At 47.8% G+C, this 24,807-nt stretch overlaps 1 protein-coding gene across 1 annotated transcript; it reads left to right on the plus strand.

Annotated features, from left to right (window-relative positions):
* The first annotated feature begins 692 nt into the window (after window positions 1–692).
* FAM124B (family with sequence similarity 124 member B) lies at window positions 693–20,716 on the plus strand. Its single transcript, XM_047085304.1, has 2 exons — window positions 693–1,424; window positions 19,797–20,716. The coding sequence occupies exons 1-2, from the start codon at window positions 693–695 to the stop codon at window positions 20,445–20,447; spliced, it is 1,383 nt and encodes a 460-aa protein (XP_046941260.1). The 3' UTR covers window positions 20,448–20,716.
* Window positions 20,717–24,807: the final 4,091 nt, after the last annotated feature.

Genomic DNA, 24,807 nt, shown 5'->3' on the forward strand with positions numbered 1-24,807 from the left:
TCAGACTCTGCGGTAGAGCAAATCCCTTTTGGTGAACAGTCAATATTATTTAGATAAAATATCCTCTCGTCTCTGCCCTAGGATCCGTTGTCCTGCAACAAAATAAAAAGACAAAGGAGGGGGGTGGAAATCCTGGCCAGGGGACAAGTTGCAGAATTGTTTTAAAGCGGTCATTGTATTCAGGTGGCCTGGAGGGACGTAAGGAGGAAATCAGAACCCATTGTGGGCCCATAAACCGTAAACCTAAACCCAGTGTCTTTTCAACTAAACAGATCGCTATCAGCCCGACCGAGCCGACTCCTGTTCCTTTTTTTGCCCGGTCATTTCCTTTCCTGAGTGTGTGTAAGAACCACCCACTTGGGTGTTTCTCAGGATTGTAGGTTTTTAGGGCAAACAGAACCCCTGGGGGGTGCCTGGACGAGCCAAACGCACAGTGACACTGTGCGCGCGAGTGACGTTGTGGCTGACATCGACCCCCGCTGCGGTCGTGCCCCGATCTGTGTGGATTGCCGCCCGTGTGGCCGCCGGCAGCCAGGGGCCCAGGTTGGGAGCTCGGCTCGGAAGGGGGGCGGGGGTGCGGGTTTCCTGGTGGGCTGCAGGCTCTGCGTGAGAACCGCCCGCTGCTCCGTTCACCGCGGAAGCTTGCCCCGGGCCCCCCTCCCCTTGCTGCCTCTGTCCTCGGTCAGTCCAGAATGGACGAGACACCAGAGCCTCTGGCCATGACCGTCCACCTCCTGGCCAACTCTGGGCACGGCTCGCTTCTGCAGCAAACTCTCGACCGGCTGCTGGACTGCGTGTGCCCAGACGTCCGTCCCTTTCTGGTGTCAGAGCGGGTCCGGCCAGCGAAATACTACGACAGGGGCCACTCCAAGCGCTCCCGGTTCCCGGGGATGTCTGTTTTGCTCTTCCTGCATGAGAGCCTCGGGGAGGAGCGGCTGTTCCGGGTCCTCGACTCCCTCCGGCGCTGGCCCTGGCAGTGCTACCCGGCCCCCAACGCCCCGGGGCGACCGTGTCCCTACGTTCTCGCCAAGCAGGAGTTCTACAGCCTGGACAGCCAGATGCCCGTCTGGGGCGTGAGGCAGGTGCACTGTGGGGCCGAGATCCTGCGAGTGACACTCTACTGCAGTTTTGACAACTACGAGGATGCCATCAGACTCTACGAGCTGATCCTGCAGAAGGACGCCACCTTGCAGAAGAGCAACTTCTGTTTCTTTGTGCTCTATGCCACCGAGAGCTTTGCTCTGCAGCTGTCCCTGAAGCAGCTGCCCCTCGGGATGTCAGTGGACCCCAAAGAGTCTTCAGTGCTGCAGTTTAAGGTCCAAGAGATTGGCCAGTTAGTGCCTCTTCTACCCCATCCGTGCGTCCCCATCAGCCGCACCAGGTGGCAAACACAGGACTATGACGGCAACCAGATTCTGCTTCAGGTATTCCAGTTTTGCCTCTGATCTTTGTAGACGCACATGGCACTCTGTGATTTTGTGTCTGAGATGGGCCTTAGCGATGATCCGATGCAGTGGTTCTCAACCTTGGTGGCACGTCACAATCCCCCGGGGAGCTTGGCTTGGAAAACGTCTCCTGCCACAGCAGCACCCCAGGTCAGTGAGACTGGCGTCTCCGGGGGCGCCTTGGACGCCTCAGATATGTAGCAAGTGTCAGGGTTGAGCGTCAGTGGGCTAATAAAATCCCCTCATCTGACAGATAAGGGAGTTCAAGCTCCGTGAGCTTGTAGCTTATACAAGATTGTCCTCTAAAACTGTGCGCAAGGGGCGCCTGGGTGGCTCAGTCGGTTGAGCGTCCGACTTCAGCCAGGTCACGATCTCGCGGTCTGTGAGTTCGAGCCCCGCGTTGGGCTCTGTGCTGATGGCTCAGAGCCTGGAGCCCGTTTCCGATTCTGTGTCTCCCTCTCTCTCTGCCCCTCCCCCGTTCGTGCTCTGTCTCTCTCTGTCCCAAAAATAAATAAACGTTGAAAAAAAAAAAAAAAACTGTGCGCAAATACTTGGCCCATTCTTGGTTCAGAAATAGCGTAAGCTCCTCCCATCCGACCTAAGGAAGGTCAAGCTGTAATTATAGTTGGGGATGTTAAGTCTGCAGTCCTGTGGACGTAATATTTTCCCGTTGACTTATTTAGTTCTCTTTCCTATTTAATTTGAGAAAGAGAGAGAGAGTGTGTGCACGCGTGAGTAGGGGAGGGGCAGAAGGAGAGAGAACCTTAAGCAGGCTCCACATCTAGCATGGAGCCCGACCCGGGGTTCGATTCTACAATCCCGGTGATCGTGATCTGAGCTGAAATCAAGAGTCCGATGCTCAACCGACTGAACCCCCCCCCCAGGTGCCCCTTGAAAACGCTCCTTGAGAACACTTGACCTCATTTTCAAGCATCTTGTATCACCGTCAAATTCTACCCCAAATCAAGCTAGGTGGTTCGAACTCCTTTAAAAGAAAAAAATCTTGATATAAAAGCCTTCTGTAAGCATCCCCTATAAGCCAAGCACCATCCTGATAGGGATCATGTGGCGTCTCTTGTGGAGTATTCTCTTCGGGGTGAGCCTGGCACCTAGAAGCTGCCTGGCTTAGTCTGGGTTTCTTCATTAGCGCAACAAAGGTAATATCAACATCTTCCTAGAGTGTGGGTTGTTATGCACACGAAATGCCTTAACACTTAACGCCCACAATGCAATTTTAACTATTATTATTGATTATGACCTAGACTAATGTATTACGTTGATTACTTCATTTAATTCTTATTTAAAAGAATTTTTAACGTTTATTTATTATTGAGAGACAGAGAGAGACAGAGCATGAGCAGGGGAGGGGCCGAGAGACAGGAAGACACAGAATGTGAAGCAGACTCCGGGCTCCGAGCTGTCAGCACAGAGCCCGACTTGGGGCTTGAACTCACAAACTGTGAGATCATGACCTGAGCCGAAGTCGGACGCTCAACCGACTGAGCCACCCAGGCGCCCCATTCATTTAATTCTTATAACAACCTAGGAAATCACTATTTTTCCCATTTTGCAGATGACAAAACTGAGGGGGAGAGATTCTCAGTGAATTGCCTAAGACATAAGACAACTCATGCAATTCTCCATTCTTATCCAGTGCTCTGTGAGTGTGCATGCTTGTGTAAGTGTGTGCAGGCAGGGCATGATACAGCAAAATATTCTGTGGCTTCTGTCCTTGAGAAATGGTCAGAAACCCCTTTAAGGCCGATTGGGTACAGTAATAACAGGACAGAAGACAAAAAGTCTTTCCCTTTGATTAATTTTGTTGTCATCAGCTTTGAGCTATTAATAACATATGAATCATAGTGATTCTGTGTCAAAAGATTTCTAAATTATTTACCTTCTTGTTCACCTAAGGTGGACAGGTACTCTTTCTGTCAGTTGCCTTGTAATTAACCCAGCAATTTCCAAGGCATCTAAAGTTTCTACCTCAGCCCCGGTTAATCTCCGGAATTTATAATCAACCTCACTGTCAAACAAACATTTAATATGTGTGTGCAGCAGGGGGCACATTTTTTAAACTGTTCTTATTTTCAAGATTAACCCAACCAACTCGGATCTAAACCAATTTCTCTAACCAATTCTCTTCTCTAAACCAATTTTTGCATCCAAGGGAATAGGATCATGGGGGTCAGTATACTTCTCAGGCAGAGGCTGATTTTCTGTGAAGTCAGACCCTCCTGGGACTCACAGGGGAGGGTCAGGGACTCACAGGGGAGGGTCAGGGACCCCCAGTGAAGATCGTAGGGAAACAAATGCCCGGCGGCCCAGATGACTGATGTTGACCAAAAGAAAGAAAATAATCCGTATTCAGTGGAAAACCGTAACTACGGATTCACCTCTCCACAAATAACCCTTCCTCAGCGCCGGAATGGATGTGAGTGTGTGGGCGGGTGATGGGCAAAGCTTCCTGAGGAGTGATACCTGGGCCTCCTGAAGGTGGACAGCCCAGAAGGAAGGAGCCAGATGGAGAAGGGAGGAAGGTGTTGTAAAGAGGAGAGACCGTGGGTGACAATGTGTGATGTGGCATTTCCTTAGCAGGGCATGTAAAAAAACACACACACACAAAGCAAACAAACAAAAAGAAACTGCCTGAGGTTCTATGTGGCTGGGGTGAAGAGAGTGGGGTCACGGGAAGAAGATGAGAGGTAGGTGGGACCACATCATCAGGAAAATGGTCAGCCACTGGAAGGTAAGCGCCATGAGAGCAGGAACCTCTGTCTTCCCAGTACCTAGGACGGCCCGGCGCGTGGTAGGCAAATACATTCTCGTGTGGACAAACAAGCGTCTCGCTAAGGAGCTTCTATTTTTTCCTTATTGTAATCAGCAGTCACTGATGGAGCCCGTGCGTGACACTGACTGGTACAATTAGGTATGAGGATCAAAAGAGAGAAAATATAAATGGTGGTGCTCTGTAAAGTGGACGCTGTAGGAGATTGTGCAGAAGCAATGCAATTCTTGTGTGTGTGTGTGTGTGTGTGTGTGTGTGTGTGTGTAAGAAAGCCACCAGCTGTCCTGCCAGAGGCACACAGTGAACAGTTGTTTTCCCAGCTGACCTGCCAGTGCAGAATGTCTGAATGCGCATTTTTGCGGAGAGTGACATTAGGGTTCATAGTAGGTGCTCAGTAAATGAATGGATGTGTCAATAAACGATCGACTATGTCCATGTTGATTCACCCACCAAATACTTTTTTATTTTTTTAAAGTTTATTTATTTTGAGTGAGAGAGAGAGAGAGAGAGCGAGAGCACGAGCAGGTGGGGGGCAGGTAGAGAGAGAGGGGCACAGAGAATCCTAAGCAAGCTCTGTGCGGTACCGTGCACGGAACCCAATGAGGGACTTAAACCTACGAAGCCGTGAGATCGGAACCTGAGCCTAAGAGTTGGACGGTGAACCCACTGGGCCACCCAGGTGCCCCTCGTTCACCAAATACTCGTATTGATTGTCTACCCTGCACCGGAACCTGTTTAGGCCCCGCTCTCCATTTGTCTTAGTCCTTTTATTATTTATTTATTTATTTAAAAGAAATTTTTTAATGTTTCTTTGTTTTTGAGGGAGAAAGACGGAGCCTGAGCGGGTGAGGGGCAGAGAAAGAGGGAGACACAGAATCCGAACGCCGGCTCCGGGCTCCGAGCTGTCAGCACAGAGCCCGACGCAGGGGGTTGAACTCACGGGCCATGAGATCACGACTGAGCCGAAGTCGGAGGCCCAACCAACTGAGCCACCCAGGCGCCCCTGTCTTAGTTCTTAACGGCTGCCAGTGTACGGTGGCTTGATTCTTCCCTTCCCCCTTTAGCGGTGCTTTGTCCTTGCATTTTTCCGTGGTTGCCCCGTGGGAGACAAGACAGCCGTCCCTCTGTTACCCTGTGGTTGGGTCTTCTTTGCCATGACACGTTGCCTTTCCTGGCGGATGGGGGGGCTGGATTCTCCCCCAGGAGCCTGCGATACGAGGAGCCTGCTCTGGTAGGGCTGCAGCCCACCTCCTCACCCCCCGCCCCTGCCTTGAGTATAGGGACAGAAAGGGTTGATTTGACCAAGATTGGAGCATGTGTGACTTGGAGGATGACCGAACCGGGCTGTGGTGGGGGGGTAGGGGTAGGGCTGGAGAGTTCAGATGAGTTTTTGGGGAAAGATTGTGGCCCGCTGAGTATAGGTGCAGGGGGATCTACAACAGGCAGCAGAGAGGTGTTTGTCAAGGTTGTTAGAGAGGAAGCAGACACGGTAGGTCCCTGTAAGATTCAGTTTAGATGATGACGCCGGCACCATCACGGCGGGTAGATTGGATGAGTACCAGACAGACCGATCCAGAGGTGACTTCGACCGCCCAATCAGGGACTAGCAAAGTTTTAAGTAAGGGAAAAGCACGATGGAAGCGTGAGGTTAAACATGAACCGTGTTTAAAAGAGAAGGGAGGGGCGCCTGGGTGGCGCAGTCGGTTAAGCGTCCGACTTCAGCCAGGTCACGATCTCGCGGTCTGTGAGTTCGAGCCCCGCGTCAGGCTCGGAGCTGATGGCTCGGAGCCTGGACCCTGTTTCCGATTCTGTGTCTCCCTCTCTCTCTGCACCTCCCCCGTTCATGCTCTGTCTCTCTCTGTCCCAAAAATAAATAAAAAAAAAAAAAAAAAAAAAAAGAAAAAAGAAAAAAAGAGAAGGGAGGTGACGATGGGTCTGGACACCTCGGGGCTTGAGATGCCTGCGGGTCATTCGGGTGATATTCCGGGGTCAGGTGGCCCCTGAGGGCAGGAGCTTGGGGTAGGGACACGGGCGGGGTGGGGGGTGGGGGGTGGGGGGGGCGATGGCTGAAGCCCTGTGCAGAAGTGGTGGTAACCGAGGAAGCGTGTGTAGAATTTGAAGAAAGGAAGCAGAACCTACGAAGCGTCCACACTCTGGGAGACGGGAGAGAGAAGAACCGGGGAACGAAAGGGAGAAGCAGGCACAGACCGTGATGTCGTCGAAGCCAGTGTGTACTCGGTGGCGTGAATTTTCTCGGGTGCGCTAGAACGGGCCCCTGAGGTTCTTCCAGCCTCCTCTCCTCATCGGGCCGCTGCTCTCTGGTTGTGTTGCCCATAACCCCGGGGAGATCAGCACCAGCTACAGGGCCGTCCCACCTCCCCGGGTAGCTGCTGCGACCACCACGGGCGTGTCCTTGTCAACGTCTCCACAACACTACTGAAGCCAGGCTCTAATTTCCAACAAGGTCTTTGTGAAAGGTTGAAGCCAAAAGGGGAAAACAACAGAACATTCTTTACAGGAGAGGTAACTTACAAGCACCTCTGGGTGTCACCATTCAGAGCTCCTTGGCCAAGACGTGACCTTGAGGTCCTCTCACACGTCTTCGTGTGTGCTGCACGTGTGTCACCAGGAGGTGCTCCAGGCCAAGCACACAGCGAGAGCAGGAAGGTTCCCTCTTATCTCTTGGGGGCCCACCTTCCAGGTCTTCTTTCTTGACAAGAGTTGACTGCTTCCCAGGACGAATGAAATGGGGACGTTCACGCTCGTCTCCACCACCTGCCCCACCCTGGTGGTGTCTCATTCGTGGACCCAGGCAGGGGGTTTGCTTACATCAGCACATGAACCGAACGTCAGTACAATCTGGGATGCTGAGTCTCAACAACAGATGTCGGTCATTAGCCGTCCTTTCTGGTGGCTTCTCTCAGTTTATTCCGCCGAATGAGCAGGCAATCACGCCTGTGGGAGCTTCGTCCAGTCCCTGGGTTCGCCTCTGGATCCTCTACAAGTAGCACTTAGTTCTCCAAGAACCAGTTTTTTATTTCATTGATTTTCTCTACTGATTTCCTGTTTTCAAGTGCATTGATTTCTGCTCTAATTCTTATTATCTTCCGCTTACTTCACATTTTTTTTAAAGGATATTCTCTTCTTGATGATTTTTTAACGTTTATTTATTTTTTGAGAGAGAGAGAGAGTGCAGGTGGGGGAAGGGCAGAGAGAGAGAGGGACAGACGATCTGAAGCAGGCTCTGCGTTGACAGTGGACAGCCCGATGTGGGGCTCGAACCCATGAACCGTGAGATCATGACCTGAGCCAAAGTCAGACGCTTAACGGACTCACTCGGGCGCCCCTTACTTTGGAGCTAATATGCTTTTCTTTTTTGAGTTTCCTAAGGTGGAAACTTAGATTGTTGATTTGAGGTCTTTCTTCTTTTCTAATATATGCATTCAATGCTATATGTGATATATATATATATATATATACACATACATATATATAAGTATACATAATTAAATACATTGTTGGTATTATCATTAAAATTTTTTAAAAAATCTTTATTTTTGACAGAGAGAGAGAGAGAGAAACAGAGAGAGAGGAGACACAGAATCCGAAGCAGGTTCCAGGCTCTGAACTGTCAGTACCCAGCCCGACATGGGGCTTGAACTCACCAATGGGAGTTCATGACCTGAGCCAGTTAGATGCCTGACCGACTGAGCCACCCAGGCACCCTTGGTATTAATATTTTAAACACACTTTTTTGTTAGATCAACTAAGAATGAGAAAAATAAAAGTTGACCTTCATTTACTCCTTCTTCAATGTTCTTCCTTCCAAGTTTCTGATCTTTATTACTTTGCTTCTCTCCAAAGAGCTTTTAATGTTTCTTGCAAGGCAGGCCTCCTGACATACAAATTCCTTCAATCTCTGTTTGAGAAAGACTTTATTTCTGCTTCACGTTTGTAGGAGAATTTCATAGGGTACAGAATTCTAGCTTGGTGGCTATTTTTTTCTCTTCACACTTTAAATATTTCACTCCATTCTCTTCTTGCTAGCATGGCTTTTGAAAAGTGGGATGTAAAAAAAACAAAAAAAAAAAAAAGAAAAGTGGGATGTGACCCTTACCTTTTTTCTTTTTTTTCTGACATCTGTTGGGATTTTTTTTCTTTATCTTTGACTTCTGTAGTTTGGAAAACGAATGTCTAGGTGTAGCTTTGGGGGGATTTTTGGGGTGGTGTTCTCTGAACTTCCTGGATTTGTGTTCTTGTGTCTGACATTAATTTGGGGGAAATTCTCAGGCACGGTTATTTCAAATATTTCTTCTGTTCCTTTCTCTGTTTCTTGCCTTCTGGTGTTCCTACCATGCAAATGTGACACTTTTTGTAGCTGCCTCACAGTCCTTGGATATTCCGTTCTGGTTTTTTGTCTTTGTTCTCTTTGATTTTTAGCTTTGTCTTGTTTTTTTAAAGTTTGTTTGTTTGTTTGTTTTGAGAGAGAGGGGAGAGAGCATGCCCGCAATTAAGAGAGAGGCAGAGAGAGAGGGAGAGAAAGAAACCCAGGCAGGCCCCGTGCTGCGGGTGAACTCAAGAAACCATGAGATCATGATCTGAACCGAAACCCAAGAGTCAGATGCTCAACAACTGGGCCATCCAGGTGCCCCCGATTTTTAGTGTTGAAAGTTTCTTCTGAGGTTCGCTCTAGTTCAGTGATTCTTTGCTCAACCGTGTCCAGTCTACTAGTAAGCCCATCGAAGGTGTTCTTTATTTCTGTTACAGTGTTGGTTTTGTTTTTTTTTTTTTTAAATCTCTAGTGTTTCTTTCTGGCTCTTTCTTAGGATTTCTGTCTCTGTTTACATTGCTCACCTGTCCTTGCTTGCGGTCTGCTTTATCCATTAGAGCTTCTAGGACATTCATCAAGTTATTTCAAATTCCTGGCCTGATAATCCCAACAGCGCTGCCATGCCTGGCTCTGATGTTTACCGTCTCTTTTTTTTTTTTTAATTTTTTTTTTAATGTTTATTTATTTTTGAGACAGAGAGAGACAGAGCATGAATGGGGGAGGGGCAGAGAGAGAGGGAGACACAGAATCGGAAGCAGGCTCCAGGCTCCGAGCCATCAGCCCAGAGCCCGACGCGGGGCTCGAACTCACGGACCGCGAGATCGTGACCTGGCTGAAGTCGGACGCTCAACCGACTGAGCCACCCAGGCGCCCCTACCGTCTCTTCAAATTGTATTTTTTAGGGGCATCCGGGGGGCTCAGTCAGTTAACCATTTGAATCTTGATTTCGGCTCAGGTCATAAGCTCATGGTAGTGGGCTGGAGCCTTGAGGTATGGAGCCTGCTTCAGATTCTCTTTCTCCCTCTCCCACTGCCCCTCTCCTACTCACGCTTTCTTTCTCCCTCCCTCTCCCTCTCCCACTGCCCCTCTCCTACTCACGCTTTCTTTCTCCCTCCCTCTCCCTCTCCCACTGCCCCTCTCCTACTCATGCTTTCTTTCTCCCTCCCTCTCCCTCTCTCTCTCTCTCTCTCAAAAAAAAAAAAAAGAAGAAGAAGAAGAAGAAGAAGAAGAAGAAAAAAAGAAAAAAAATGGGTTCTTTTCTCCTTCCCCTTCCAGACGCACAAGGAGAAGTTTCTCCCATACTTATTGTGAGAGTCTGGTCAGGCTCCGGGAGGTAAATCTCACAAGCTTGTGGGGCCCCTCTGACTGGGTCCCCCTGGAGTTTTTAACTCTCAGAGTTGTCCACACGAAGCCTTCTGCCATTCCTTAGTCAGAGTTCAGGTTTTCCTCATCTGGCCCTGCTTCCCAGTGGCGTTTCCCCTTAGGAGTCTCTGCTCCGAGAAGCCATGATTCCCTGCATTTATCTGTCTCTCCGGTCCTGGGGCTGCTATTTGTCCTTTATCCTCACTTCTTGTACAAATGCTGGGAGAGTTTCGCCATAAGGCCACAAGCATCATGCACATTGACCACTCCTGCCTCGAAAGTCTGTCCTCTGTGGGTTTGCATAACCCAGCTCTTTAAGTTTGCCTTCTCTTTCCATCTTTTTTTCAAGGACTCACCTCTTTCTTCCTGTGCCTAAATCAGGTTCTCTCAGCCTTGGCGGTATTGACATTTTGGACTAGATGATTCTTGGTCGTGGAGGACTGTCCTGTGCCTTGCTGATGTGAGCAGCACCGTTGGCTCTGTCACTAGAGGCTAGTAGTACCGACCCCCGCACCCCAGTTGCGACAACCAAAACGTCTCCAGACCTTGTCAAACGCCTCTGGGGGTGAAGGTTCCCCCGGCTGAGAACCACTGTCCTTGGCCAAAGGTTTCCTTAAGGTTAAGAAATATAGACCATCCTGTGGACTTAGCCTCATCTTTGTTGACCTTACTGCTCTGTGAGAATCTCTGGCTCTCGAGCTTTCGGGACCATCATGTCTCATTCGCACCTTGCATTCAGTCTGAGCGAAACCTAAGACACCATCGACAGCGTCCCCCAACCTCTCCAGCTCTGGTCACTCTCTCCCCATTTGCAGTGGTTTTGAAACATTGTCATTTTTAAAGCCTCTTTTCCCAGAAGCCCCTCATTCAGTCACACCTAGTGAATGTAGGTGAATAGAAAACTGTGGTAGTTTTCTACTGGGGTCATTCTTTTCCCCCCTTCCTTCTTTAAGCCCGCGTAGCTTTAAAGGTGCGTTATTATTATTATGACATTCTAACTCTTCACTCCGGCTCCAGGCATCCTATTTTACCCAGCACACCACAGTTGAACACATTTTTAAATGGCGGCTAACTTTATGGCTAGCCCAACTTTCTTTCCAGAAGTCTAGGCTCACCCCTGCACCCAGATATGTTTTTTTATTGTCATAAAATACACAGAACACAACATTTGTTCACCTGAGCCCTTTTTAAGTGTCGGGTTCAGTGCCATTAAGTACATTTACAATGTTACACTACCTTCACCACAGTCTGTTTCTAGAACTTTCTCATCACCCCACGTAGAAACTCTGTACCTATTAAACTATAACTCCCTCTTCCGTCCTCCCCTAGCCCCTGGTAACCTTGGTTCTTTCTGTCTCTATAAACTTGCCTATTCTAGGCACCTCACCTATGTGATGCAACACATAGCATATAATACTTGTCCTTACGTATGGCTTAGTTCACTCAGTATAATGTTTTCTAGGTTTATCCATGTAACAGGTGTCAGAATTTCATTCCTTTTTGAGTTGAAAAATTTCCATTTTATGATATCTGGCATCTCTGCATTGCCTAAGCTTGTCCAGAGATGTCTTTCTCTGCTTCTTCACTTCTCCACCCTTTAAGGCTCTGCTCGAATGGCAAATTGTCTCCAAAACCTGCCGTGAAGCTCCAATGCACATTAGCTTCCATTTGGTGCACGTTTTACATGGAAATTTTTGTAACCCGTAACCGATTACGTATTTTCTTATTCTTGTACCGTATAATTTGGAAGTCTATGACTCTCCGCTTCCTTTCAGTATTTTGTTGTAAATGTCTATTTCCAGTAGACTAGCGGGTAGACAGCTGCTTCTGCACCACCGGTTGATTGACTGCTTGTTTTCAGGAAATAAGCCTGTCTCTTCGGAGAAGGTGTGTGTTCCAGAAGCTAGTTTGGTGTAAGCAAGCACGTGGTTCTTTTCACTTGATCAACATTTGGCTAAGTCCGTCGTTGTGTTCTGTCTTAGCCGTTCAAAAAATCAAAGAACGTGGTCTGTCATGAAGAAAGTAATTCATTTTCTTCGGTAGCATTTCTTGAGGGTCCGTTCCCATTTCCGAATCTCTCTCCGCTGTGTGCACTTCCACTCTATTCCTCCCTCTTTGTCACTCTCTTCGTTTCTTATTCATTCTCCATCCCTACCCCAAATGTGCCCCACATAACCACACAACACACACACACACACACACACACACACACACTGCCATCCTTACCCTTCTGCTCACTCAATACTTGGGTTTATGCTGCCCTGAAGGAACACTTCGAGGCATTGCTCAGGTTTTCACTCTTACAGAAAAGCAGTTAACATCAGTGGTTTTGATTAATCAGTTAAAGTAAGTGCCTTTCTTTTTTCTTTTTGTAAAAAAATTTAGTTATTTATTTTTGAGGGGTGAGGGGTGTGTTGGGGAGGGGCAGAGAGAGAGGCAGACAGAAGATCTGCTCTCTGAGAGCAGAGAGCCTGACACGGGGCTTGAACTCACAAACTGTGAGATCATGACCTGAGCTGAAGTCAGAGGCTTAACTGACTGAGCCCCCCAGACGGCCCCCACTTTTTTTTTTTTTTTTGGTAAGTACCTTTACTTTAAAAATTTTTTTTTTTTCAACGTTTATTTATTTTTGGGACAGAGAGAGACAGAGCATGAACGGGGGAGGGGCAGAGAGAGAGGGAGACACAGAATCAGAAACAGGCTCCAGGCTCTGAGCCATCAGCCCAGAGCCTGATGCGGGGCTCGAACTCCCGGACCGCGAGATCGTGACCTGGCTGAAGTCGGACGCTTAACCGACTGCGCCACCCAGGCGCCCCAGTACCTTTACTTTAAAGAACAATTAATCAGAAGACAGTGGTTTCAACTCTTAAGTAAGCAAGTCTGGCATTGTTCGGGGGGGTTCTTATTATCTGCATCATTTGTTTCCATTTAATTTTTTTTTTCAGTGTAGGAGAAATTCTCTTATCTCTTGCAATCACGTTTAGTAAGAGACAATCTTATTTTCCCTTCATGGGATGAATCTGTTCTTTAACAGCTTAATCATTTTTTAATGATGCATATTCTCTTGTTTCTCAGGTATTTAGAATCAAATGAGTGACACACGATAGTCCTATTCATCAAGATAACTGCCAGGGTTCCCTGAAACTTGAAAAAGCTAGTTCTCAATTCGTAACATTTTACAAATATTTCTTGGAAAGATGAGCTCTAAATGATCAGAATTCCTACAAATGCATTTCAGTTTGTGTTCTGGCAAGAGGAGCCTTCTTCTCCCCCAAGGGATTTCTCTCAATCACTCAGCATTATGTTTCTCCTGGAAATTCTTCACCGTAACTGCACACGTCTGCATTTTGACATTAATAATATTGCACTCAATTGTGGTCTGTGGTCTAAGGATCTTAGACCTCACTTTGAGAATGAGAAGTTGACATTTCCTTCTCCCAAAATGTTTGCAGAAATGGCCAACCATACGATGAAAGTCATTTTGACTTTTCTTTAAAAGGCTTGACATCTACCTAATGTCAAATAATTAGGGGCCCAATAAGATTTTACATCTCCATACCTGTATACATGTAAAAATGTACATTTTGTTAGGTGCTAAGCTTTACGTATGTATCCAAAAGACATCTAGTTGATTACTTACCACGTGCTGGGCACGATGCGAGGTACTGGAGATACAATAATGAAGAAGATGAATATACCCCTTGCTCAAGATGGCAAATTCAAAGAAAGACACAGAGATGTAAGTGGACAAGTGCATAACACGGTGATAACTACTATGATAGGGAAGTACAGGCTGCGAGGAGATCTAGTAATAATGCTAATTACTATGATACTAACAAACTCATATTTAGCAGAGCTATGTCCCAGCCACTGTTATCACTTAATCCTTTCAACAACTCTATGATGCTGGTACTCAGGATTATTTCCTTTCATAGGTGAAGAAACTGAGGCATAGGAAGATTAGGTAACTTCTGTAAAGTCCAACAACTAAGTGGCAGAGCCAATATTTAGGGGACCTAACCCAGAGTCAGTGACATTAAGAAAGCTTCCAAGAGGAAGTGATGTGGAAGCCGGGGCTGATCATGGGTTTTTAGGGAGAGGGGTTAGAAGAGACATATCCCAGACCGAGGAAATAATATACACAAACACTGGCACTGGGAAAGAGCAAATCATGTCCAAAGAAGCTCGATTTTGGCAAGTGGAGGCTGGAAGGGAGGAAGTGGTGAATGACCAGGCTGGAGGAAGAGGGGGCAGACTGTGGAGGGTGTGATCGGTCATATTAAAGGACTTAGATTCTTATCTCAAGAAGAATAGGGAGCCATCTGAAGTAGGAGGGTGACATGATGAAAGCTGTTTCTGAAGCTCCTCTTGTAGAGGAGTGCAGGAGGGATCGGAGGGACGTGAGGGCATCGACGGGGGCCTCATCCCATAGCTGTGGCAGTAATTCAGATGAGAGATGGCAAGAGCCTGCCCTAGGGTTAAGGGCATTGGACACGGAGAGCCAGGAAGATCGGAGAGATCTTAGGGCGACAGAGTCCACGGGAGTGGATGACACGGGGACGAAGAAGGGGAAATGATGCTCTTGCTTTGCTAACACGGGGCTAACGCGTTTGAAGAAAGGGAAAAGACTAAACAGAATGGAATTAGCATGAGTAGGGAAATGAGTTCAATTTTGAACATGTTGAGTTTGAGGAGCTGGTGCCTGGAAGGCAGTTGGATAGACAAGTGGGAGGCTTATAAGACAGATCTGAGCTGTAGTTATGCTTTGGGGAGCCTTCATCATTTACACAGTAATTGAAGCTTTAAAAAAAAAAAAAAGACTTCAAATGTAAAGGAGAGAGGTCAGCCTTGTAAAATTCAACTGGAGCTCAAGTAACAATGAATGACAAGGAAGCTGATTGAGGATGATCTCTGGCAAGGGCAATTTCAGTGGATTGGTAGCGGGGAGAGTCAGTGCCATGGGTAGAGGAAATAAGGGGAGGTTAGTAGGATAAATGAGTGTGGATACATTTAATAGAGAGGCTTGACTGTGAAGGAGAGGAGAGAGAGAGCCGGAGGGCAAGAGGGTGAAGGAATGTGTTTATTCAAGATAGACCTAAGCAGGTTTAATTGTTGTGGTAAAAGAGCGGGCAAAGCATGGGGTAGAGAGAAGGAGGGGAGAAACAAGATAGCAAAGTGGGAGGAAATGAATCATCCATAAGTTGGCGGTGGCCAGGAAGGCAGGAGGCGTTGGAATTCACGGAGCGGAGACTGGTCCCGTTTCTTGTGGGGAGGATGATGATGTTGCAGATACATTGGATGGCAGGCAGCCGAGAGGTGCTAGCTGCTGATGGCTTTTGTTTTCTCCCTAATCTAGAGATCCTTCTGCCTGGGGAGGGGGTGTGGTGGCCCCATTGACGGTTTGAGGACAGCTCGGGAAGGTCTGCAGCAGCTGACAGTTGGCTAAGGAAACAGGACCTACGGGGAGCCTGGGCCCAGTTGGAAAGCGCACCTGCATGGTGATGTCACGCTGAACAGTCGTGTGCTTTTCTGCAGCCTGCAGTTCAAGGCACAAGTTCAGAGCCCGTGGGCGCGCAGATGGAACCCGGGGTTGGGAGGTCTCGAGGGAGGCTTTGGCGGAACAAAAGGGAGTGGTGGAGAGGAGTGGGAGGTATGGGCGGGGAAGTGGTTGAAGCCATGAGGGCCTTTGGACTCCAGTTGACTTGGAAGGAGGTGTTGATGGGAAAGAGCTGATCTAACAGGAGAACTGAGCGTTGGAACAGGAAAGACTGCTCAGCGGTCCCTGGGAGGTAGAACTTTGCGAGGGGGGCGAGGCCCAGGGGAGGGGCCATGGGCTGAGCGGAGCTGAGAGGAGGGGCGACTACAGACCCTGCCCTGAGAGGCACTTCCGGGTTGCCCTGAGGCTCCTCCTTCTCTTCAGGATTGGGAGAAAATTCAATAGGACCTCAGAACCAAACCAGTGGATTTCCTCGTCCAGACTGGATAGTCTAATACCAACCCTGAATGATCTCTGAGTATGGGAATCCCTATGCCACTTTCCATTTCCGGAAGAAAAAGACTTCACTGGGTCACGTAAAAAGGTAGATTATAACGTCAAACGATTCTCCAGGAGGCTAGGCTGGCGGCTCAGCCCTCTGAGGGGACTTGGGGAGTTTGTTCTCCCAGGAGAGGAGACCCCAGCTTGCATCCGGGAGAGAGTCTGTTTCCCTCTGATTTGGAAAGAATGATCGAGTAGTGTTCTTGGAGAGGAAGAATTTGGGGTCGCTTGAGGTTGGAGTTGGGGAGAAGCCTTTACTTTTTATTGTACACACTTGTTCAATGGGCTTTTCAGTGAGCCGTCACTGCCTTTACCACGTTTTTCTTATGAGAAGTTATCAGATGAATATAATTTTTTAACGTTTATTTATTTTTGAGAGAGAGCCAGAGTGTAAGTAAGCTGGGGAGGGGGGGAGAGAGGGAGAGACAGAAGCTCAAGTAGGCTCCAGGCTCTGAGCTGTCAGCACAGAGCCGGATGTGGGGCTTGAACCCATGAGCTGCAAGATCATGCCCTGAGCCGAAGTTGGACGCTCAACCAACTGAGCCACCCAGGCGCCCCAGAAATTATTAGATGGATATTATTAGAAGGTAACACTGGGTGAAAGGAAAAATGAAAAGGGACAGAAAGCCAGGAAGGGCAGGGGAGGCAGGAGGAATTAGAGAGAGGCAAAGGCAAATCCCACTCCAGAAATGTGGAGTGGGAGGTCAGCCTGACACGCTGAGACTCACGGAGACCACGTGATAGCATGCTGCCGGACGACCACCTTTTCTGGGTCTGTGGCTGTACTTTCCAACTTTTGTTGCGCCATTAGAATCACCCCCGGGCGGGGGGAGATTTAAAAATTCCTCAGGCCCAGGTGGCTCCCAGCCCAATGACATTAAAACGTCCGCAGGTGGGAGCCTGGTGTCAGTGTTTTAAAGCTCCCCAGGGGGCCCCAGTGTGCAGCCAAGTTTGGGGACAGAAGTTTCTCCTCTGGGTTCGCACACAGGGACACATCCCGGCATGCAGTGGCCGTCCCTTTGACAGTGTCCCCGCTAGAGGGGGCTGGGATGTTGGTGGAGGCTCCCCCTGCGTGAACGGGGGTGGTGGGCTGGATGGGGGAGGGGGGAGAGGGGGAGGGGAGGAGGAGGGGGGAGAGGCAGAGTGGGGGGAAGGGGAGGGGAGGGGAGGGGGGCGCGGCTCAGGGGAAGCACACCTGTGGGGGAGATTTCAGGGTAAGTGGCTTGGTCCAGACTGCAGAATACCGGTTTTCAAAGTGTGTTCCGGGGAGCCTTAGGGACCTGGTGAGTGGGGTCAGCACCCCAGCGGGGGGGGTGGGGTGGGGTGGGGTGGGGGTGGGAGAGCAAAGGGAGGTCCAGCAGCCTTCAATCAGGGCCGCTCTGCAGACAGCACCTCATATCTAAGGATTCCAGAAAAGTTTCTGCTTGAAAAAAGTGTTGGGGGGGGGGCAGTTGGGGAGTGGGAAGTCATTGCTTTTTTTTCTATAGCGGTGATCAGCCAACCACGGGCCCCCGGGAGCTAAGAATAGTTTTTCCACTTTTAAATGGTTGGGGGTGGGGGGAACGTCATGACACATGAAAATTGCACAAGATTGAAACCCAGCCACACCCATTTATCTCATTGTCTGCGGCTGCTTTGGAGCAGAGTCGAGTAATTGCAATGAAGACCTTGGGTCCATGGGGCCTCAGATACATTATACGGCTCTTTACAGAGAATATTTGCCAAAGGAATTGATGGAAACAACTTTTTCGCTTTTTGCAGTTTGATCACGGTCACTATACTGTTTCTATCAGAGAGAAAATTGGGGGCTGGCTCTACATGAGTGTGACATAAGTAAGCAACTACCGGACGCTCGTGCGTGGTGATTTGGTCGTTTCTAGACCTGCTTTCTTACTGTTCTGATTTCTTCCTTCTTGCCTGGGGAGATAAATATGGGCCAGTCTTTTTTATTTTCTTTTAACAAACCTAAAAACATTTTTTTTTTTTTTTTAGATCAGTGTTAAGTTCACAGCAAACTGGAGAATCCCATATGCTCCCCTGCCCCTCGCAGGTACCGCCTCCCCCTCTGTCAGCATCCCGCCATCCCACAATCAATGAACCTGCATAGACACATCATTATCGCCGAAAGTCCACGGTTTATATTGGGTTTCACTCCTGGTGTTGCACGAACTGTTTTGACAAAGGTATAATGACGTGTGCCCCCCCCCCCCCCCCCCGCCGCGGTATCGTACAGAGTACTTTCATTGCCTTAAAAATCCTCTGAGCTCTGCCTGTTCGTCCCTCTCTCCCCTCTACCCCCTGGCAACCACTAACTTTTTTTTTGTTTTAATGTTTATTCATTGTTTTGAGAGACAGAGAGAGACAGAGTGTGAGCAGGAGAGGGGCAGAGAGAGAGAGAGAGAGGGAGACACAGAATCCTAAGCAGGTTCCAGGCTCCGATCTGTCAGCACAGAGCCCAACGCAGGATTCAAACTCATTAAGTGCAAGATCGTGACCTGAGCCGAAGTCGGCCACTTAACCGACTGAGGCGTGCAGGTGCCCCCACTTTTTTTTTTCCCTTTTTATGGTCTCCAAAGCTTTGCCTTTTCCAGAATGTCATATAGTCACAATCATACAGTACGTAGACTTTTCAGACGGGCTTCTTTCGCTTAGAAAATGTATTTACGGTTCTTTTGTGACATTCTTTTCCGTATTTGATTAATGGCAGGGCCAGGCAGCGGTAGGCCCTAGATACCAATTTCTAAGGGCTACTGACAAGAGAGAGAACATTATCTTTTCCAGAAATCTTCTTGGCCAGAGTGCAATGTAAAGAGTAGGGGATGAGGCTCCCAAGAGTCCAAGGATGGGAGATGGGCCAGTGAACTCCATTCTGCAGAAGGAGACAGCAGTAAACCCTAGGCTGGGAGCTCTGCTGAGTAGGGCCTGTAAGTTTGGAACCAGAATGGAATTGCTAGGGATTAAGAGAACACAGCTCCCTCCTTTCTTTGTTTCCCACATGACACTAGGCCTGTGCTATAAACAAATGGCACCCCCCCCAATTTAAAGAATATTGGCTTAAAAGGTGTCGAATTATTAGTCTGGCTGGAGTGCCCACATGTCTTGCGATAGCTCAAGATATATATCATTGGCCTGATCTAAAAGAACTTACCAACTTTGGAGGACTGAATTCTTTTTTTTTTTTTTTTTTTTTTAACGGTTATTTATTTTTGGGACAGAGAGAGACAGAGCATGAACGGGGGAGGGGCAGAGAGAGAGGGAGACACAGAATCGGAAACAGGCTCCAGGCTCTGAGCCATCAGCCCAGAGCCCGACACGGGGCTCGAACTCACGGACCGCGAGATCGTGACCTGGCTGAAGTCGGACACTCAACCGACTGCGCCACCCAGGCGCCCCTGGAGGACTGAATTCTTATTCCAGGCTTTATCTTGACTATGGCCACGTGTTTGGGTGGCTTTTTATTGTGATTTTGATTGCATAGTTGGTGACACATTGTTTGCATCAGCAAGTGAGGCCGCCAGATGACATCTTCGAACATCTTTGCGTCATTTGAACAACATGATCTACAAGAACCGTGTTGTTGTCAAGCGGTCATTTGATTCTCAGATTCGTAGCCTTGTCATACGTTGGTTTAGGGAGTCTGACAGAAAGATGTGTGGAGCTGAATACTGATAGAGCTCATAATTAGATTGGACTTATGGCTTCAATTCAACTGGCTCTGTTGCAGGTCTGCTGTGGGCACAGCATGGCGGAGGATGAATGGGACATCGTCTGCTCTCGGCACTTAGTTAATGGAAAACGTCTGTTGAATTTGTTCCTTTTTCCCTTGTCCCTTAGGTCCAACTGAATCCAGGACTTGGTGTGAGGAATGGCGAGCTTTCCTTTCTGAACGGCACCTCGGGAGCTAACACGCTTCCCCAGGGCTCCAGGTTGATCCCTGTCTCCACAAGGAGGACCCTAGAGCCCAGAGGCCGAAGAAGCCGGGCCAGGAGGCTCAAGGTGGGCTCTCCGGAGTGCCCAGCGCCCGGCGGATGCCCAGCGTCAGACAGCTATAGTGGTACTTTGTGGAAAAACCCTGGTTGCCCATCCCAGGACCGCAGCGCAGCCGCGGGTGCCCGGATGCATCTGCCTTCTCCCCACCTCCAGCCCGGGGCCACAGCAAAGGTCCTCAGCGCGGAAAACAGCTTTGAGAAGCTGGAGGCAGAAACTAATGTTGACACAGGGCACACCACGGTCAACTGTGAACCCAGGCAATCTGTTCTAAGCGAATTTCCAAGGGATCTCCGGGCCAGCCAGCCACCATCCTGCTTGCCAGACTCATCCTTAGGGGCAACTGCCTCCAAGAACAGTAAAATCTCTAAGGAAAGGATCCATGGTTTGTCCCTTGCTGGCCAGAGGGCTCTTGGTGCAAGGAAGACGATGTCAAAATGTCTCCTTCACCTGCCAGTCCAGGGTGAAGAAAAAGAAGAAGAAGAATTCTTTATATAGCACCAAACAAGTGGGGTTTCCTAAAACACGAGATCAGATACAGTGTTCTAGGAATGGAGCCCTCTGACCTAGAATCGGGCCTGTTTCTTGTTCACGTGAGGGGCCCCGAAGGCTAGCCATGCACAGATCAGTATAGCGCTTATTTCAACTGTTCCCAGTCTCACGGTGCTGTGAACGGTTATTCGCGATCATGGTCAGGAGGGAACACAGCCAACGTGCAGGGGAAAAAAGCCCTTGGAGACACAGCTAACCCAGCTGGGTGTGTTGAGTTCAGCACCTATCAGAAATAATTGCATTGTATGCAAATGAGTCAGCTGTGTTATGCAATGCTGATGAGCGTATGCACTTTGGTTTTAATTTTCACTTGGGTTGCATAGTTCATCCCCCTGGACGCCACGGACTATTTGTTCTTTAGTGTTTTTTAATTTTATGTGGCCTCCTTTGGTATCTATGCTCTGTATACTACATAGCCGCTCGTGATTTTGCCTTTAAAGTTGTTTGCATCTAGAATGAGGTACCATGCAAGTGTTCTGAAAATTAGAAACAATTTAGTTTTTTCCTGTTTAATGAGCAGAAACACAGGAAGCCAAGAAATCCGGTGAAAAATGAAAGCTAGGCTCTGGGATTTCCCAGCCCCTCCATTTCTCATTTGTTTCTGGGCTACTCCAAAGGGGCCAAGTGGTTCATGTTTCTAACCAGAGAGGAACATGACATGATCGGATGATTCCAGATCTCTACTTAACGCGGCAGGAAGATTGGATTGGATGGGTCGTTGGAGCAGGACTTACGTTCTTCTGGCCATGTTCAAATTCCTAAATTTCTTTGCAATACTCATTCATTCATTTATACATTCATTCACTCATTCAGCACATATTTATGGAGCACCCATGTTTGAATAAGACAGACATTGACATATGGTCCACATACATTCTGGGGCCATCCAACCACCAAAAGTTTATGGTCCCACCAGTACAGATTCATTGTAGCAACACTTGAGAATATGTTGAAGTGTTAATTCCTCTGGAACCCTTTTCCGCAACTGCTGTTCACACTTGCTGCACAAGGCTGTAGTAACCATTCGCCACCTGCGGGTGGAGACCGGCACATATTATAAGTTGCAATTATAAGCATAATGGACAAATTCTCGGTTGCTCATCGACTGTATTTTTTTGTTGGGTCTATAATAAAGGTTTTTAAAACATCTGAGGTCTGTGTGTTGTAGTCAATTTATGACGTTATTGGACTCCATGAACCTTATTCTCCAAATCCATGCTGATTTGGCCCGATCTTCGTGACAACCCGACACTTAGTATACCCACGTGGAGAGAAGATGTGTTCGGGCTCAAGCACGAGTCTCAGGGAAGAGACACCTGGCTGAGTTTGGGTGCTCTGCTGACCTTGAAGAGTAGAAATGAAGACGAGTCGCAAATAGACAAAGATAAGACTTCGAGGTTGATTTTCTTTTTCTAAGCGCGTGACGTCAATATATTCTCATTCTCATTTTCCTTCCCTCCCCCAGACTAAAGTTAGATTTTAGGAAATGGGATGAAGAACTTAATTTCGGTATGATTTTCTATAATAAGAGTTTAAAGTAATGAAAGTCTCATTTAAATTGAGCTCTTGAGCTGCCTTGGAGAGCGCGGCAGGCGGGCAATTCTGAAATTTCCTTCCTGCTTCTTTTGAGGTTACCTGAATTCTTTAACATAATACATGGGCAAGAATATAAGTACATGGAAATCAGGAAGAATACTGATAAACGTGAAGGAGTACCTTACAAAATTGATTTGTAAAATAACACACTCTTAAAGTGACACTGACTAGATCCTTCTCAACACAGGAATCCCATTTATAACACGATGGGACAGATATCCCAGTGCACCAGGGTGCCAAAGTCCCCGCTTTGGGCCCCAGCTTTTAAATGTACTATTTATGGGGCCTTGAACGGTCAGCCTCTTTGATCCTCCGTTGCCTTACCTACTGTAACCAAAAGTTAAGAGAATCAAGATTATGCACCTGAAGGTATTTGGATATTGTTAAGCACAATAAATACGTAAAATAGTAGTATTGTTACAAATGGTCCTTCAGACCCATGTTTTTTTAAAATGTCATGGCAACGAAAGTTTTTTTTTTTCAAACAACTTTTAGTAAAATCAATGATTCAGTTAAAAAAAAATCAAACCCAGGGGCACCTGGGTGGCTCAGTTTGTTAAGCGTCCAACTCTTGATTTCGGCTCAAATTGTGATCTCATGGTTCCTGGGTTCGAGCCCTGAATCCGCTGACAGTGTGGAGCCTGCTTGGGATTCTCTCTCTCTCTCTCTCTCTCTCTCTCTCTCTCTCTCTCCCCATCCTTCTCTGCCCCTCCCCTGCTTGTGGTGCCCGATCTCTCTCTCTCTCTCCAAAATAAATAAATAAATGCTAAAAGCAAAAAACAAAAAACCCCAGCTCTCTAAGATTTTTGCTATATGTGCCATTTGTTGACATTCATGTTTCTAGGAGGGAAATTACGGATGGGAAGAAATCAAATACATCTTAATGTTCAAAAGAGATTGTATGTAACATCGATAAAGTGGCAACTAGTTTAATCGAATTTATCACATTAACCAGACTCTTTACTTGCTTATGCTGTATTTTTTAATGTAAAATGTATCACTTTTATTTTAATTCATTTTATTTATTTATTTTTTTAACGTTTATTTTTGAGAGAGAGAGAGAGAGTGTGTGGGGGAGGGGCAGAGAGAGAGGTGGGGAGAGAGGATCTGAAGTGGGCTCCGAGCTGAGAGTGGAGAGCCCAACACAGGGCTCAAACTCAGGAACCAGGAGATCATGACCTGAGCCCAAGTTGGACACTTAGCTGACGGAGCCACCCAGGGCCCCCCTTCCCCTTTTTAAATCAGAGGGACTCTTGAGAATCCAATTACTTTATATTTCTTTATAGGCACATTAAAAATCAGTCGCATTACACTTCTTTAGCTGTTTTTAACCTCATCAATAGTATATCATACTTTCTTGCAACTGTTCTTTGGACGTCGCTAAACATTACTAGAAATGGTAGCCTTTGGAAGCTTTCGAATGAGTTTGTTCATTAAAGGAAGTAGAGCAGGGGATTTGGGGGTGGAGAAGGGGAAGGGTGGGACACCCCTCGATTTCCAAAGGGAGGTGGGCAGGAGCCTCGGCTCCTTCCTTCCAGAGAAAGTCAGGAAAAGGGGAAGGGAAGCCAAAGAGAAAAGAAGGGAGCCCATTTTCTGTGCATTGGAAACTCTTAAATTTCATCTCCATGTCATAAAATCTATTCAGAAAGTCCTGAGATACCTAATACTGTCTGCCTTTCTTGAATCTTTTCTAAGCCCTCATGCTTCGGCTTTCTCTCCCTTTTCCTTTCCTTTCCTTCTTTTCTCTTCCCTCCTTCTTGTCCTCCCTCCTTTCCACTCACCCTCTATGCATGGATTTGATACTCTCTTCATTCTGTTTTAATAGGCTCTGTCTTGGGGGCGCCCGGGTGGCTCAGTTGGATAAGCATCTGACTTCGGTTCAGGTCATGATCTCACGGTTGGTGGGTTCGAGCCCCACGTCGGTTTCTGTGCCCCTTTTGGAGCTCTGTGCTGACAGCTAGGACCCGGCTTGGGAATCTCTCTCTGCCCTTTTCCCGTTCGCTCTCTCTCTTTCTCAGTATAAATAAATATTAAAAAACAGAACTCTGTCTTGGTGGCATCTCCCAGGATTCCTGAAGAGGACCTGTTGGCTAAGCTCCAGGAGAATGGGAAAGATAAGGCCGCTCCTGCTCTGGGGGAGTGCTCCCCACTTTCCAGCTCACGTTCAGGACTCTCCCTGGGACCGGTAGGCCCACGCCACCGAGGAGAACGGTGGTCTCTCTACCCACGTTGCTCTCCTCTCTGGAGAGCACTGGACCTTTCTCGGAGGTCTGAGATGTTTCTGGAACATTTCTCACAACTAGCAATTTTAAAAATTGGCTGTAGTATATGATGGCCAACCAGCAGGTGCCGACGGCCCTAGAGAGCACATCATTAGGATCTATGTTATCAAGAACTCAGTCCTCATAAACTTTCTTTTCAAATGTGTCATTTCAAAGTCGAGTTATCCCAGGGAACCTGTCTGGGCTACTGGACACACGACAAGGTCTCTGCTGAGCATGGGAAGAAATGTGTGGTTTTTACGAGTCCCACGTCTGCCGGAGATGTTTCTAAGGTGTTTCTTTTAAGGACAATAATTCTCAAGAGGGCCAACGACATTAAATCTGACAATGAGGGCTGACCTGTGCAGTCCTTCCCACACGCGAGGTGCTCTCCTAAGTATTTCAATCTTAACACCAATCCTTTGAGATTATGATCCCCGTTTTACAGG

Source organism: Lynx rufus, unplaced genomic scaffold (assembly GCF_022079265.1).
Source record: "Lynx rufus isolate CCGP_SWC_20201006 ecotype Redwood Valley unplaced genomic scaffold, mLynRuf1.p SCAF_2, whole genome shotgun sequence".
Lineage (NCBI taxonomy): Eukaryota > Metazoa > Chordata > Mammalia > Carnivora > Felidae > Lynx > Lynx rufus.

Coding starts and splice junctions, on each gene's coding strand:
- FAM124B (XM_047085304.1), top strand. CDS start 693: ATGGACGAGACACCAGAGCCTCTGGCCATGACCGTCCACCTCCTGGCC. Junction 1,425..19,796: donor GCAACCAGATTCTGCTTCAG/GTATTCCAGTTT, acceptor CTTGTCCCTTAG/GTCCAACTGAATCCAGGACT.